At 33.8% G+C, this 16,971-nt stretch overlaps 1 protein-coding gene across 1 annotated transcript; it reads right to left on the minus strand.

Moving 5' to 3' along the window:
• Positions 1–6,996: 6,996 nt before the first annotated feature.
• LOC149475495 (uncharacterized) lies at positions 6,997–16,863 on the minus strand. Its single transcript, XM_089713232.1, has 3 exons — positions 16,529–16,863; positions 14,002–14,866; positions 6,997–8,843 (listed from the first exon to the last, which is right to left on the minus strand). The coding sequence occupies exons 1-3, from the start codon at positions 16,595–16,597 to the stop codon at positions 7,636–7,638; spliced, it is 2,142 nt and encodes a 713-aa protein (XP_089569358.1). The 5' UTR covers positions 16,598–16,863; the 3' UTR covers positions 6,997–7,635.
• Positions 16,864–16,971: the final 108 nt, after the last annotated feature.

The raw sequence follows: 16,971 nt of genomic DNA on the forward strand, positions 1-16,971 counted from the left end.
TGATACAGTTTTTTTTACAATTGATAAATTCCTTGAGGTAGGTCCATACTTATGTAGTTTTTCGCTGTTTGATGAAAAGGGGTTAAAGATGTTATGGTTTTCAGGATTTCAACATGTTCTATTTTATGCAATATTCAAATTCTAACATATCTTATTATTACTATAAATGCGAAATTTTTTGATAACACTTGGCAGTGATGTAGCGTATGTATCAGAATAACACATGCGCTATAGACATTTGTACTCGCATTTACACGCGGGTTCGTTCACGGATGAAACTGCGCGGCAAAGCTAGTATATTTCAAATAACACATATTTTTATAACCACAAAGGTTGGTCACACCTTACCCCATATTGCAAATCAGATAGTAAGTACAGTTAAGCATAATGTCAAAGTGTGATTCATGGTATTATAATATTGTAATCATAAGTGTGTCGCATATAAATGACTTGCGGTGAGATGAGTATCAATGATGTTTGAACAATACTGTTGTATGAGGAAAGACTGCTGTGATCTGACAACCATGAATTGAAGTCATGAATTGATCGGTAATAAATATGAATCACTATTCTTTTTGGCCGTCATCGCTTCATATTATTTGGCATGACTTCGCCCGCGTTTTCAAAAAGCTCGCATAGTTCCCGTTCCCGTGGGATTTCTGGGATAAAACCTATCCTATATGTTAATCCAAGTTATCTTCTATATATTGTGTGCTAAATTTCATTGTAATCGATTCAGTAGTATTTGCGTGAAAGAGTAACAAACATACATACACATACATCCATCCTTACAATCTTTCGCATTTAAAATATTAGTAGGATAGGTAGGATTTAACACGATCTAAACTAAGCTAGTTAGCCAAAATACGGTACAGTATGTCACAAATGTCAGTGGGTCAGTGATGCGTATTGTTCACACTTGTGTGGGCGTAGTGTCGAGTTTTAATTGTATTAATGATCCATTGAAATGTTACATTTTTTAGGCCTGACCTTGAGTTTTTTAGAGGACGCAATTTTATTTTTTTGATGTGTAGGGGGGGTCAGTGTGAAGCTAAAACCAAGTTTGTGGGGTCGCCACCCTTGTCCCATGGCCGCCATCTTGAAAATAGCGGTTGAAATGGTTTTAACGATATACCTATCTCTTAAACTATTTATCTGATAATAAAACAATTTCAACATTATTTGTTGCAAATTAAATTCTCTACAACTTTGATTCAGTAACTTTTTGTCGTAGAACTATAAATAAAAAAGTTATAAGCGAAAATGTTCAGAAATTAGAGCTATTTATATTTTTCAATAAAACTTTTTTTTATCATTTTACGAAGAAATGATATAAGACTATTTTTGTAGATTGTTTTTCGAGGAACAACTTTTATACATAACATTTTTTCATTACGTCAATAGCTAAGGTTTTACAGCGCTCAGAAGTGAGTACTATTTTTCAGTAGTAACTATACATAATAAATTGGCTATTGGCTCTTTTCCCAGACTCCACAACAATGGAAGCACACTGCAGAACATTTCAGCCCTGCTTTTCGACGTAAAAAAAACGCACTTCCAGACTTTACCTCCTGGGTTGTGGGGAAAAGATTCAATAATTAATTATTAATAATATTGTAAAATTAATTATTAAAAATATTATTATAACAAAAATAAAATAATTACTGGTGACAAATTATTATTAGTACACACATAATATATCGTATTCTGTATAGTAAAGAGTACTTAAAATAGTACTCACTTCGGATGGCTGTAAAACCTTAGCTATTTACTTAATGAAAAAATGTTGTAAATAAAAGTTGTTCTACGAAAAACAATCTACAAAAATGGTCTGATATAATTTCTTCGTAAACTTATAAAAAAAAGTTTTATTGAAAAATATAAACATCTCTAATTTCTGAACATTTTCGCTTATAACTTTTTTGTTTATAGTTCTACGACAAAAAGTTACTGAACCTAAGTTGTAGAGAATTTAATTTGCAACGAATAATGTTAACATTGTTTTATTATCAGATAAATAGTTTAAGAGATATATCGTAAAAACCATTTCAACCGCTATTTTCAAGATGGCGGCCGTGGGACAAGGGTGGCGACCCCACAAACTTGGTGATAGCTTCACACTGACCCCCCCTACACATCAAAAAAATAAAATTGCGTCCTCTAAAAAATGCGACCCCAAATGTAACTTTTCAATGGACCATAATGAAAAATAGATTATAATACTAGGCCGTGTTTTGCTTGTTGCTTTGAAGGTATTTGGAGTAACGTTTTTAAAGTGAAACTTCTTTTGGCGCGTTGAGAATTAAATTACAAGGTTGCGTCATAGCAATACCGTCACGTCATGGAGTATGGCGACGATTATGTTCTTTGAATCTCGCCAAAGAAGTTTCACTTCTGACAATTAGTGTGCTCTACGCTCTTAATTTATTTATTTATCAATTCTTTATTGCACTTAAAGAGAATATAAAAGAAATACAGACACTTAAATATAGCTTAAACTAAGTACAAATGGCGGTCTTATCGCTTTAGAGCGATTTCTTCCAGACAACCTTTGGTACAGTAGAGGAAAAAGTATAAAATAAAATAAATGGGTAGTGCAATAATAAATAATAATAGTAGGGAAAACATACACATACATATTTATAATTTGTAGGTAGAGCAAGTAAAGAAGCAGGATGAGTCCGTTTTGTAGATTGATATTGTCATGACGGGAATTGCTTGGATATTTTAATAGGAAATTGATGCAATTTTCATTATTCTACAGTCCACATCGTATCTTTTACCTCGCTCTCACGATCCTACTTACAATCCTCGCACATACTCGTATTGGATGCAAAATTTTCTATCCATTTTTTTATTAATTCAGTTTGTTTATAACCCCCCCCGTAAATTCTATGGAATATTGACGTCAAAGCCTTTTGATCATAGTCCATAGAGCAGGCATAGATACTTGTATATTAACTTGAAAGTCCTTTAACAATAATAAAATAGGTGTGTCTGTTTGTCATATAAAAATATCCGCTTTTAACTAAATGCAGTTGTATACACGGTATATAAACCAAAATAGTATTTTTTTACAATTTTTGTCTGTCTGTTTGTTCCAGCTAATCTCTAGAACGGCTGGACCAATTTTGGCGGGACTTTCACTGATAGATAGCCGATGTAATAAGGCTTAACTTAGGCTACTTTTCATTCTGATAAAGGAATAGGAACATTACGATTAAACGTAAAAAAAACTCGTTTAAGCGTGGGAAACCGCGGGACGCAGCTAGTTTTAACTAAGAAAGATGGACACTAATACGACCACTCTCATCTTCTTCTTAAAAATAAATCGCAAAATGTGTTGGTAAGCGCATAACTCGAGAACGGCTGAACCGATTTCGATAATTCTTTTTTATTATATTCCTTGAAGTACGAGGATTGTTCTTATGTAGAGAAAACGTAAACATGTACCACGGGTGAAGCCGGGGCGGACCGCTAGTATACAATAAATAAAACTCAACCATACTTTGGTAAGCGGCATTTTAATTAAAAAACATACAAAATTAAAATATCACTAGGATGTATCAAATTGTGATGCACTCAATAAGGTACTCTAATCTCATGGTAACATAGTTTATATTACATTAGAGATAAACTACGATAACATGGCGCGCCCCTCCAAATTACTGTTTCAATGTGTGTAGTGACATCCTTACGAAGGAGTTTGTATGTAGTTGTACGTATTCGTCTTTAGTACTTTACGTCCAGATTTGTTGGTCAACTAATCATAAGTTGCCGAGCGCCCAAGACAACGCACGTGTCGTTTTCATAGAATACGTTAGTGCAGCGCCATTACTAATAATAATGAGCGATTAGAGCGTGACTAGTCGAGCAACAAATCCGTGGATTTGTTTTTGTTTGACGGCCGTCTCATTACGCACACATGCGTTGTGAATCTTGGTGGTGCATTGTAAATACTTTCACAAATACTTTCAAACGTTTTGAATTTTGGAGGGGCGCGCCATGTTATCGTAGTTTATCTCTACATTATTCCATCACAGCCTTGGTGGCGTTTAGGACATTTTACTTCTGAAGGTAGAATCATATTGGGTGTTAATTATCTATAGAATAATTTATTTAAAATTATATATGTATGTTTATCAGCCATCTGGTTACCATAACACAAACGAAAGCTTAGTATGGGATCAGATCGTGCCGTGTGTGAAAATTGTCCTGAAATATTTATTTATTTATATTGACTTACATGCAAACATGATATAGTACAATTTAATATGATTCAAAGTATTACATTGTATATTTATTTGATACCGAACTGCGTCAGGAGGGTAATATTTTGAAGTGAAACTTCTTGAATTGAAAAAAGAGCGTGTGTGCCGAGCACACGTGTCAGAAGTGAAACTTCTTTCGCAAGATACTTGACGTAACGGTATTGCCATGACGCGATCTTGAAATTTTAATCAAAACGCGCCTTAAGAGCGTAAACGCACTATGCGGGTAGCCGTCCGGCTGACCGCAAGCACAATTATGTACGTAATATTTATTTCTATGCGCACTGTGCGGTCTGCGGTAGCCGCATCGCAGTGCGCATAGAAATGAATATTACGTACATAATTGTGCTTGCGGTCAGCCGGACGGCTACCCGCATAGTGCGTATACGCTCTAAGACGTTTCACTTCAAAACTCAAAACATTCATGTTTTATTAAATTTGGACGGAAGTAAAGTGTAATAATCCCGCTTTTGATCAAATATATTGCATTTTTATTATATCCATTCCTATGTCTGACTTAAAACAATGCATTTTTAAGTATTTCATGCTTATTAATAATGCAATACGAAAAAATGAAAGATTTTTATATTGCCTATCATTATGATTCTACCCTCAATTATTACAAATCGATTTTCATACAATTCCTTACAAATATTTCTAAAATTCATTGCTTTAGCAAAAACAGACAAACAAACTGTATATTATTTTATTGTCAAAATTAGTTTGAAACAGTAATACTGTTTTAAAACTACCCACATTCTTGCAATATTTAAAGTAATTAATATAGCCAATGATATTATAAGTATAAATATGTAGAAAGGTTATTATTAGCGGTCTGGTATTGGCACGTCGAAAGGTAGCCAATTAGCCACACTGTATTTCGGTTGTCTCTTTTTCGCTCACGATAGTTGAATCATGCCATCTCACTCTGACGTCTAATCGTGTGTGCGTTAGTGTGCCGTGTTTGAAGATCGAATGTTGTGTTGGTAACATATCTACACCTTTTAGTTATAATATCATTAAATACATAATTTATATGCAATCAATTAACATCTGTTTAAAGTTTTTAATACACATTGTCATTACTGAATCAATTATACCGTGATTTAAATTTAAACTATAATAAACATCACAAATTTTAGTTCAACTATTTCTAGTCAAATCAAGACATAATTTGACTAAATTAAAAAAAATAAACTATTCAGTGTTGAATAAAAGTTTAAATTTTGTTATATTATATGCATAGTTACCACTCTAAAGTTATTGTTTTTAATAGTCACATTTTTCGTAATATAATCTATCATTTAGCAATGGTTTAATAACACAGGTAGTATTGTATTAATTAATTATAATTAAATATTGTTTAATGATATCAAAAATAGTCAAATTCTGTATCAAAAAAGGCTTGTAAAACTCATAAACATATTATAATCAAATACTATAGTGCGTTTCACGAGAGAGTTCCCCTGCCGTTATGTTGGCATACCTGACTGTCAAAAACGAAAATATTTTCTTTTTATTAAAAAATGACAGAGAAAATATTCCCTTTCTTCCTAGCCTTATCCCGTATCTTACGGGGTCGGCTGCCTAGAAAGGAGAATATTTTCTCTGTCATTTTTGATTAAAAAAAAATATTTTCGATTTTGACAGTCAGGTAAGCCAACATAACGGCAGGGGAACTCTTTCGTGAAACGCACTCTACCTTCATGATTGACTCAGTATCTTATGACAATGTGTCAAAAATAATTATATATTATTAAAATCTCAATCACACAGATTATACATCGAACTAGAAGTCAATTAAAATCAAATTTAAGAGCAAAAAAAATAATTACGTCACCAGATTTACTTATATTTTGGCATCAAATGTAAAAATATTCTTGCATCTCAATCCTAAAACAGTAATAAAAAAAATTTATTCGAAAGGCGCGTTCCCACTTTGTCGTGACGACAGATAATCGCGAAGTTTTATATCGTGGCTCATTTAAATTTTATATAGAAACGACACGATCTACTGTCGTCTACGACATTTTTTACAGTACGACAGATTGTCATGACAGTGGGAACAATAGTCGTGAAAATTGAAACAGTAAAATATTACGACTAAATCGTGACGACAGCTCTATCGTAGCCACGATAAAAATATCGTCTCGTCGTTATCACGTGTTGTGCCAAACGATTTTTTTTAAATAATATTTTTAAAGAAATTCGTGTAACCTTCCACTCAAGAAAAAACCTAGGTTTTCATACCTTTATTATGTCACGAATTTATTATGGTAAGCTAAGGTCTTGCTATATCTAGTTCAAAATATAATCTGTTTCCTATTACATTTAATATTATGCAAACTAAAATTGTTCCCACACATACATACATGATCACTTTAAGTTATCACTTTAAAAACAGCTTATGTAAAATTAAATGTTCAATTCATGTCAAAAAGTAAAATTTTTCTTTGGGCTTTTGACCAACTAAACGCAAATTTCAACTTTATTACGGTATTATAGAGTTCAATTTCAATCATAATATCATTATATAATATGTCTAGTAATTTTTAATATGCTTTATAGAATTCCAATGCTTTTCACTACATAGTCGCTTATAAACAAAGTCGCTTCTCTGTCCCTATGTCCCTATGAATGCTTAAATCTTTAAAACTACGTAACGGATTTTGATGCGGTTTTTTTTAAATAGATAGAGTGATTCAAGAGGAAGGTTAGTATATAATTTATTATGTTTTAGACAAAGCGGGCGAAGCCGCGGGCGGAAAGCTAGTTTATTATAAAATGAATAAAATTCGTCGTAATAGTCGAAACGTCAGGTTAAATATTATGAATAAATCATGTTTAAAATTCGTTTTAAATTTCTAGTTGAACCTTATTTTATTACCTATAGTATAGACAACCTGATGATGACAAACATCAAGTCGTAGATATCACTACATAGTATAAAACAAACTCGCTTTTTGGGGCCCTTATGTATCCTTAAATCTTTAAAACTACATATGCAACAGATTTTGATGAGGTTTTTTTTAATAGATAGTGATTCAAGAAGGCGAGACAAGGCGGGCGAAGCCGCGGGCGGCAAGCTAATATACCTATATATAATAATATAAGGTACTTGAGAACTTCATAAAATCTTCATTTGAGCTTATCTCTAAAAATGATAATTCGTACGAAAATAGACAAATCAGGATATTAAAGATAAATTAGATCAGTAATATCATCATGGCACGACCAATTGACATTGGAATTCCATTTTCTATCTATAAACAACACAGATAACACAATATCTCTCTAAAAATATCCATCTAGACGATCAAAAGCCCAAAAAAATGAAAAAAAGCAAGCATATTTACAGATAAAGCTACGCTTGTACCGGCACTTCATTCTTATCCACACAAACAACTTGAGAGTCCTTTTTAACACTCAAATTCTGTATTGTATCACATATTTCTTCGCTGCCTTCGGTCACTTCACTAAAATCACTTTTATTAACATCTGTATGTTTGAACTGTACGTGTTTCTCTAAACTCGACTTTTGCACACACTTATACGGACAATAGGGACACGTGACTGACTTCTGACGAGGCCTGTACGGTTTGTTCTGAGTTTTAAGATCGATTTTCTCTCCGTCTTTTTCATTGAGATGCCTCTGCTTGTGTTTTGTTAGGTTTGTCTTCTGCACACACCGGTAACTGCACATGTCACAACTGAACGGCTTTTGATCTGTATGTAGGTACATGTGTTTCACTAGATTAGGTTTTTGCACTGTCCTATAGTCGCAGAACGGGCACGCAAACGGTTTGTAACCTGTGTGCGTTCGCTCGTGAACAACTAGGTTGTTCTTTTGAGCACAACGATATTCACAGAATTGACAACGGAACGGTTTCTGTTTCATATGCACTAGGATGTGTTTCGCGACGTTATTCTTTTGACCCGACTTATAATCGCAAAACGTACACGCGTACGGCTTTTCACCCGAGTGCGTACGTTCATGTATTTTCAAAATGGCCGGCGATTGGCACCTGTATGCGCACTGTGAACAACTAAACTTGCCCAGTTTCTCCAAATCACTAACACTTATACCGTTTTCACATGACTTCGTGTGCTGTTTAAGTACCCGCTTCGAGGGAAATATCTCTTTACATTTGAAACAACTGTATTCCCCTTTTATATTCAACGCGGGATCTTCGCTAATTTTATTATTCACACTAGAATCGTTTTCGCTTTTCTCATAGAACTGGTAATTGAATATCTTGTTTTGATCGTTCGGTTTCAAATTCTCCTTTGGCTCTTCGTGTTTTGACATTTCAACTTTCCCGCCTTCTTGTATTTTTTTTAATTCCTCCGCGTACGGACTAGAGTTCTCGTATTGTCTATTGACGACTAGGTTCTGCGGATTCTCTCTGACCACGTCGCTGGCTGCGTAATTTTGTATATAATTCGGTTGTCTATGGTATAACTCTAAAGAGTTTAAGGCTTGTATTGGTATGTGGTTATTGTAAACTGAGTATAAATGTTCTGGATGGATATTTGTTGTGCTTTGAGACGGCTCCCCTTGAGGTAGTTCACCTGAAATTGCAGAAAAACACAATTATAATAACAAACAGGACAGCAGTAAGATGTTACAATTTTATTGTAATATTTTTTAATTTTTGTAGCTTTAAATTATAGCACAACTTTCTTACGATTAAAACTAGATGGCGCTATGTGTTACAGAAGTTTTAGAAGCCCTATTTTTCTCCTTAAATTTCTAGAATGATATTGAAAGCACGTGAATTATAGACATTATAAATTATGATAAATATGTACAGAATACAGAATATCAATCTACCTAGACATTTAAATATTGTAAATAAGGTTATAAATTACGTCATAAATAGTCATCTTCGAAAACATGATTGTACCTAGTCTAAGAGCGTATACGCACTATGCGGGTAGCCGCATTGCGGGTAGCCGTCCGGCTGACCGCAAGCACAATTATGTACGTAATATTCATTTCTATGCGCACTGCGATGCGGCTACCCGCAGACCGCTCCGGTTGCTCGGAGAGCTACGTCACGAGTGACGGCCAGCCGGACGGTTGCTATACGCACTGTGCGGTTCAGTCTGCGGCTGCCCGCAATTGAGTGAGTGTGTGCACGTGGTTGCAAAATGCTTGCTCTCATCTCGTGTTTGCAAATAAGGATGCACCCAGTACTTCTTTCTTTGCTTTTCTTCTTTACGTAACGTGTGTAAATGTAGTAAATAGCTGCAACTTCTTCCATTTTCATATTTGAAATGGATTGACATGACCGCAAATCGCAACGGTTCTTCAACCGCACTATGCGGGTAGCCGCATTGCGGGTAGCCGTCGGGCTGGCCGCATTCGCAACCGCATCCTGCGGTCAGCCGGACGGCTACCCGCAATGCGGCTACCCGCATAGTGCGTATGAACCCTAAGAGCCTATACGCACTATGCGGGTAGCCGCATTGCGGGTAGCCGTCCGGCTGACCGCAAGCACAATTATGTACGTAACCGCAGACCGCACAGTGCGCATAGAAATGAATATTACGTACATAATTGTGCTTGCGGTCAGCCGGACGGCTACCCGCAATGCGGTTACCCGCATAATGCGTATACGCTCTTAATCCTCATAATTTTGTTCATGTATTCTTTATTTAGCAGTAGCATTTTTTTTAAATATAAATCACTTGTGACTTGTCGACGGTTATTCAAACTCAAACATTTATTTATTCAATTAGACTTCTTCTAGAAGCACTTTTGAATCGTCATTACATATTTTTAACATTTACCACCGATTCGGAAAGCAGTATCTATGGAGAAGAACCGGCAAGAAACTCCATAGTTGCTCTTTTATAAAATTTAAAATTAACGTATTATTTTCCTTGTTAATCTATACTAATATTATAAAGAGGAAAGGTTTGTTTGTATGTATGTATGTATGTATGTATGTATGTATGTATGTATGTATGTATGTATGTATGGTTTTCACGCATAAACTACTGGACCGATTTTGATGAAATTTGGCACAGACAATCTTTAGACCCTGAGAAAGAACATAGGCTACCTTTTATTGCGAAATATGTATCACGGGCGAAGCCGGGGCGGACCGCTAGTTAACTATCAAGTTATTAAACGTTTTTCTATCAAATCCTTTCAAGTTTCAAGTATTCATTTGATTCGATGACGTAACTTTAATCGGTCGTAAATTTTCATAGACATAAATTATTCTAAAAATATAGATATAATGTCAAATTAGAAAGGTCACCAGTATGTGCCAGTATACAGGTTTAGAAGATCACAACTTAATTATGAAAATTACATTGAGAATATCATTTTTGGCGCCAATTTTAGGGTTCTTTAAAAAAGTAATTTATTCGTGATCAAAATACGTAATTTAAATCCTACTATCTTATCATACTAATATTATAAATGCGAAAGCTTGTGAGGATGGATGTATGTGTATGTATGTTTATAACTCTTTCACGCAAATACTACTGAACCCATTAAAATGAAATTAAGCACACATATAGAGGGCAACTTGGATTGACACATAGGATAGGTTTTATCCCGGAAATCTCACGGGAACGGGAACTATGCGGCTTTTTCTATGAAAACGAGGGCGAAGCCGCGGGCGGAAAGCTAGTTACCTACGTCTATTTTGAAACACATCAGAGTACATGGTGGGTATCAAATGCTGATTAAATAGATATTTAACTTTATCTAGATGTTTCATATCTAATGTATAAAAATAACTTTAATAATAATTTGCAAAATTCTTTGTCCAAATAATTTTTATCAACAAAACCTGAAGGGCCCTCAAGCTATTGATATCCATACTAATATTATAAATGCGAAAGTAACTCTGTCTGTCTGCCTGTTACTCAATCACGCCTAAACGACTGAACCAATTTGCATGAAATTTGGTATGGAGATATTTTGATACCCGAGAAAGGACATAGGCTACCTTTTATTGCGAAATATGTACCACGGGCGAAGCCAGGGCGGACCTCTAGTTTCCTATATTTTATTTAATTACTATTAGTAGTAAAATAATAATAAATATTAATAATAAATATTATAGGACATTATTACACAAATCGACCTAGTCCCACAGTAAGCTCAATTAAGGCTTGTGTTGTGGGTACTAGGCGACGATAAATATAATATTTAATAAATACATATATAGATAATAACACCCAGACCCAAGAACAAATAATTGAGTTCATCACACAAATATTTGCCCTGACCGGGGATCGAACCCGGGACCGTCGGCTCAGTAGGCAGTTACTTTACCACTGCGCCAACCGCGTCTTTTTTTTTTTTTTTTTTTTGTGGTGTCTCTCAATGTTAGCCAGAAGGGCTTCTACATTTTAACGCGGACGCGGGGGTGAACTGAAGGTTCACCCTGGTAGCGACATGCACAAGGGCGTCCCCCCTTGACGGGGACCACGAACCTCGGCTTGAGCTGTCGCTTGAGTGGAGGAGGCCAGAAGGGCCCTAATCGGACGGGGCCAACCGCGTCGTCTGTCGTCAATGCAACGAATTTGTAAAATTGTCGCAAATATATCAATATTGTTGTAAAAACAGATAAAAAACTTGAAATAGGCAAGAATATACATACAGGATGTGCTATAAAATTTAAATATACGTATCTACCTATATTAAAAAAAAGTAGTCTCGCCGCATTTAAAAATCAAAATAACAGCAAATTTATTTTTATACCAAATTTGTTAACCGAGTTTTTATAGTTACGATAAAAAAAATATTACACCTACAATTATTACCGCTAAAATAAGGAGACTTCCGCTGTAGAAAGACGATTTAATAACAACTTTATAAGGTTACTTTTAAAATAATTAGGCTATAATTATAATGCAATATGGTCGCCCTGTAACTCTCCAATGTAGTTATAAAATGTGAGTTGTGACTCAAAACAATTCGATTGCTCCGTTGCGTAGTGAAAGCCGAACAAACAAACAAACCAACATAAATTTATATATTTTTTTTTTTTACATAAATTATTATTATTTTGATTAAAATAAAGTACATATTACTAACTGGCCATAGCTATAATACACACTCTTCTTCTTAAATCAGTCACTTCTATAATTTAACTAATCTATGACAATATTTTCCAACTTTAATCACATTTTTTGATAACATTAAATAAAAACATGTAACTTCTTACAAAACCGCCCAACGTGTTTTGTCGTGACTGTCAAAGACTAAAAGAATTGGCATATTTTGGCGCATGCGTTCTAGCCCTTTTCAATCGATTTTTTGTTTGAACAAAGTTTTAGGCGGTAAATTCAATACTTTTTTTTCGTAATATATAGAGTTTTACTTATAATTGCGTTGTTCTATGAATTATATCACAATATATATTTTTGAAGTAAAACTTCAATGTCGCGTCATGGCAATACCTTCACGTCATGGAGTAAGGCGACGACTTTAGTATATGTATTTAAATCTTGCCAAATAAGTTTCACTTCTGACACGTGTACTTGGCACACATGCTCTTTTTGTTTTATTAACTTTAACTAGCTGCGCCCTATGATCTGAGTCTAGTCACAGGTCACTCAATAACAATATTATACAGGGTGGAATTTATTTATAACTAGAAAACTGCTTTCATAGGTTTCCTTAAATTTCACAAGTTCCTTGATATTTTAAAGATTTCCATTGCAAAAATTGTTTACTATTAATCGTAATCGTCATATATAAAATCAGAAAATGGAAAAAATGCACCTGTATAAAATATCTTTAAATGTCAAAACAATCCAATCAAGATATAAATATAATAAACGATTAATTTGCATAACATAGAAATCATCTAAAGACCAGAATGCATATTAATGCATCATTGTTCATATCTTCAAAATCCTATTAATATTATAAAGGCGAAAGTTTGTAAGGATGTATGGATGTATGGATGTATGGATGTTTGTTACTCTTTCACGTAAAAACTACTGAACCGATTACAATGAAATTTAGCACACATATAGAGGGTAACTTGGATTAACACATAGGATAGGTTTTATCCCGGAAATCCCACGGGAACGGGAACTATGCGGGTTTTCCTTTGAAAACGCGGGCGAAGCCGCGGGCGGAAATCTGGTATTGCATAAAATTAGATATTCACACATGCATGTAAAAACCCATATATTACTGTATTCATAAATAAGAATGATGATATCATTAGATTTGAAAATTCTTTCGGTTAGATAGCCCATTTATCAAGGAAGGCATATCATCACACTAAGACCAACAGAAGCGGAGCAACGGGAGTGAAACCGCGGAGCTCAGCTAGTAATTAAGATAAAGTTTAAAAACAACATGCTTTAAATTTTAGTAATTATTGTATTGTCATTGATAAGTGTACAAATTATGAATTAAATCCGTCTATCTAAAGTAGGACAAAATCGACTCTAAAGATAGAAAGCAAGAAAGGAGTAATTGTTTGTGCATACAAGCATACAGACATATAGGGTAGGTGCCTAAGCGTTTAGTTAAAGGAATAAGTACAATAGCATAAACATATTCGTGTATGGAGATGTTCAATTAATTTTGTTTTAAAATGTATAAAAAATATACGAAAAATCTACTTGAATAAATAACTATAAAAAAAATAAACACCCTGTGTGATGTAATATAGTTCAAAAATGTACATCCAGTGTCATTTACGATTAAAAATTATACAAAAAAAATGTAAATTAAACTCACCATTTATTGTATTTGCATTGACTCCTTGATTCATATTATCATAAAAAACGTATGCATCATCATCTTGTTCAGGTTTAATGTAAAATGGCATCGGAAACATGTTGTCAGCTTGTTCTGTCATTCTCTGCTCCACCAGCGTCGAATTCACCAATCGTTGGTCCAACCTTTGGTCCAGCCGTTGGTCGAGCCGTTGGTCCAACCGTTGGCCCAAGCTTTGTTCAAATCGTTGGGCCAATATCTGATCAATCTTCTGATTGACTGTATAATCTAACCTATCTAACGCGTGCTGGTCCACCCTGGCCAAATTCTGTTCCAACCTTTGTGACAAATGCTGCTTCAGAACATGACTCTCGACATACTGTGTCGGACTCCTCCGTAACTCCTCTTGATTAATTAAAACTTCACTATCTAATTGTCTATTTAAATTCATGTCTATATCATTCAATCCGTGTACATCGTTCCTTAAATTATGACTTAAATCAGCTGTTAAATTTCTATTAATTTCATCGTGGACGTGTTGTAAATGTATATTCTGCACTTCTAAATCATTTAACGGACGGCCGAGATCGATGTTCTTATTCAAGCTTTGATTCATTAGTTCTTCGTGTCTCAACTGTTCGTTGATAAGATCCAATTCGTTAAGATTCTTGGGTAAATGTGCTGGTATCTCGTTGAAATTCAACGAACGGCTCAGGTGATTAGTTTTGAGCATTAATGTTGACATTTGTCGAGGTGATATTGGTAGTTGGAAGTTATGAACGATCGAGCCAGAGTTTAGGGAAGATTGCATTGCCAATTGTAATTGTTCCATCGTTATTGCGTTGTGGTGATAGTCCGTTGTGTCGATTTGGTGCGATTTTTGTAGCTGTAATAGTGATGTACAAATTAATAAAAGTAAGTAAGATATGGAACTGCAAGGCACTAAAATCAAATGTAGATGTTTAAATATTATGTAACAAGATTATTATAACTATCCAATTATATGAAAAAAAAATGTATGCGTGTACTAGAGTACACTCGTAAGAAGTGAAACTTCTTTATGACCTTAAAAACGTCTCGAGTATGGCGTAACGCAAAAATGTCACGCGTACGGCGTAACGCAAAAATGTTACACAAATTTTTGTCCAACCCCGATAAAGAAGTTTCACTTCAATTATATGTTATGATATTTTATTGGCTTTTTTATATGACCTAAACTACAAATTCAGTATAATAATTATCATAAAATAATATTTCTCGTTTTTCCGTAACAGGTTTTAGAAAGAATTACGACTAGGACTATCCAAAAAGTAAATTGCACGCCTCATAAGCGAAGCGTTGAGGTGGGTACTACTGTCACTTCGCGCAAAACATCTGATTTTTCAAACTTAAAATGTCATCATACATTGCACTTGTAAGATAATACATACACACACATATTAAGAAAAAACACTATTTTTAACGTTCATGATATTTTTGATGTCATTTTTGTTATTTAAACTAGTTAAAAAACAGTTTGAAAAAGTTCTGTCTTGGACGTCCGTGTGTCTGTATGTGCGGATCCTTTTTCTTGTTAACACGATAGCGACCGAAATACTATACTAATCGAGTCTTTTTTTTTCTCTTACGCTTGAGTATGCTCAGGAATAGAACCCTTTCATTTTTCAGGGTCTGATTCGATGTGGTTTAATTGTTATTAAATAAACAAAAATAATAATTAATAAATATTTATTAAAAAAAAATTATGAGGCGTGCACTTTTGGATTTTCCAAATTATTTTATTTCTACTACTGAAATTCTATTTGTTTACTGGCTTTAATTAATTATATATACTAATACCACACTCAAGAATCACTCTATCTATTAAAAATAACCACATCAAAATCTGTATCATAGTTTAAAGATTTAAAGATACATAGTGACGGACAGACAACAATAGTGGCTTTGCTATTTAATACTACGTAGTGATTTAATGATAAACGAAGAAGGAGAAGAAGGAAGCTAGAAATGCTAAAAAACATTAATGTTGCTCTTAAATTATTTGAAGTAAAATTAATTTTAGATGAAATAATTATTTTGTAACTGTCATATATTAAATTGCTTATTGCGCATTTATTTTTAATACTTTAAACAAATAATCTTTTGAACTAACATCTGTATAACTTGTCCGCAATATGGTTAATATAAATTTAACTATTGCTAGAATAACGTACTTAAAATGAAATATTGTCGTATTATGTTTTCACACATTAAAATTAATGCATTAGAAATGCGTTAAGTTTAAATAAAAAATTAAAAGAACAAAAATTTACAATACGCTATTTTTAAGACAAAAAAATTGTAAGTTCAAATGTACTTTAAAAGGAAATTTCTAACTAAATTAAGATAATTTTTTTCGCATGGTTACAGTAGTTGCTGAACAAATCAGACAAATTTCTTATCAAAGGCGATAACGGATGTCGGCTAAGTCTGTTACCATGGAAACTTTGCAATTTTTAAAACTATACAAAAAAATAACTTAACACAAAATATATATAAAAACACTTACGTTCTCCATATAAATCTTATAGTTTTCATCTTCTAATAAATTATTGTCTTCTCTTTTAACAAAATCCATTTCAACAAATTTTAAAAAGTTGCCGAAAATGTAAGTTTCTTCATAACGTACGAATTCTAACCTCTAGTTATTTACACTTTTTTAACATAAACCTTGCATACGAGACTAAAGGAAAAAACCAGGGAATTGTAAAAAATATATAATTACATGATTCATGTGTAAAGGTCAAGTTTAGTAAAACGAATAAAACAAAAAGATTTTTGTTCTTTGACGTTATTGAGTGAAAGAAAGGAAGCTGGTCAAAGACAAAACAGAATAACGTCAACGATCGTCGAACATCTGTTGGTGAACAAGGACAAAAGTCATTATTCAACGATAAAAATGTAAAGAGTATAGACCAAGGCATAGACGTCAAAATGCCACAAGTGGTCCGA

Source organism: Colias philodice, chromosome 30, assembly GCF_061535455.1.
Source record: "Colias philodice isolate Cphi_HAF_F1 chromosome 30, ilColPhil1 Martin Lab GWU primary, whole genome shotgun sequence".
NCBI lineage: Eukaryota > Metazoa > Arthropoda > Insecta > Lepidoptera > Pieridae > Colias > Colias philodice.

Excerpts from the sequence above, each read along its gene's own strand:
- LOC149475495 (XM_089713232.1), bottom strand. The coding sequence starts at position 16,597 with ATGGATTTTGTTAAAAGAGAAGACAATAATTTATTAGAAGATGAAAAC. Across the intron at positions 14,867-16,528 it reads ATAAGATTTATATGGAGAAC|CTACAAAAATCGCACCAAAT; the intron begins GTAAGTGTTTTT and ends TCACTATTACAG. Across the intron at positions 8,844-14,001 it reads CAATGCAAATACAATAAATG|GTGAACTACCTCAAGGGGAG; the intron begins GTGAGTTTAATT and ends CTGCAATTTCAG.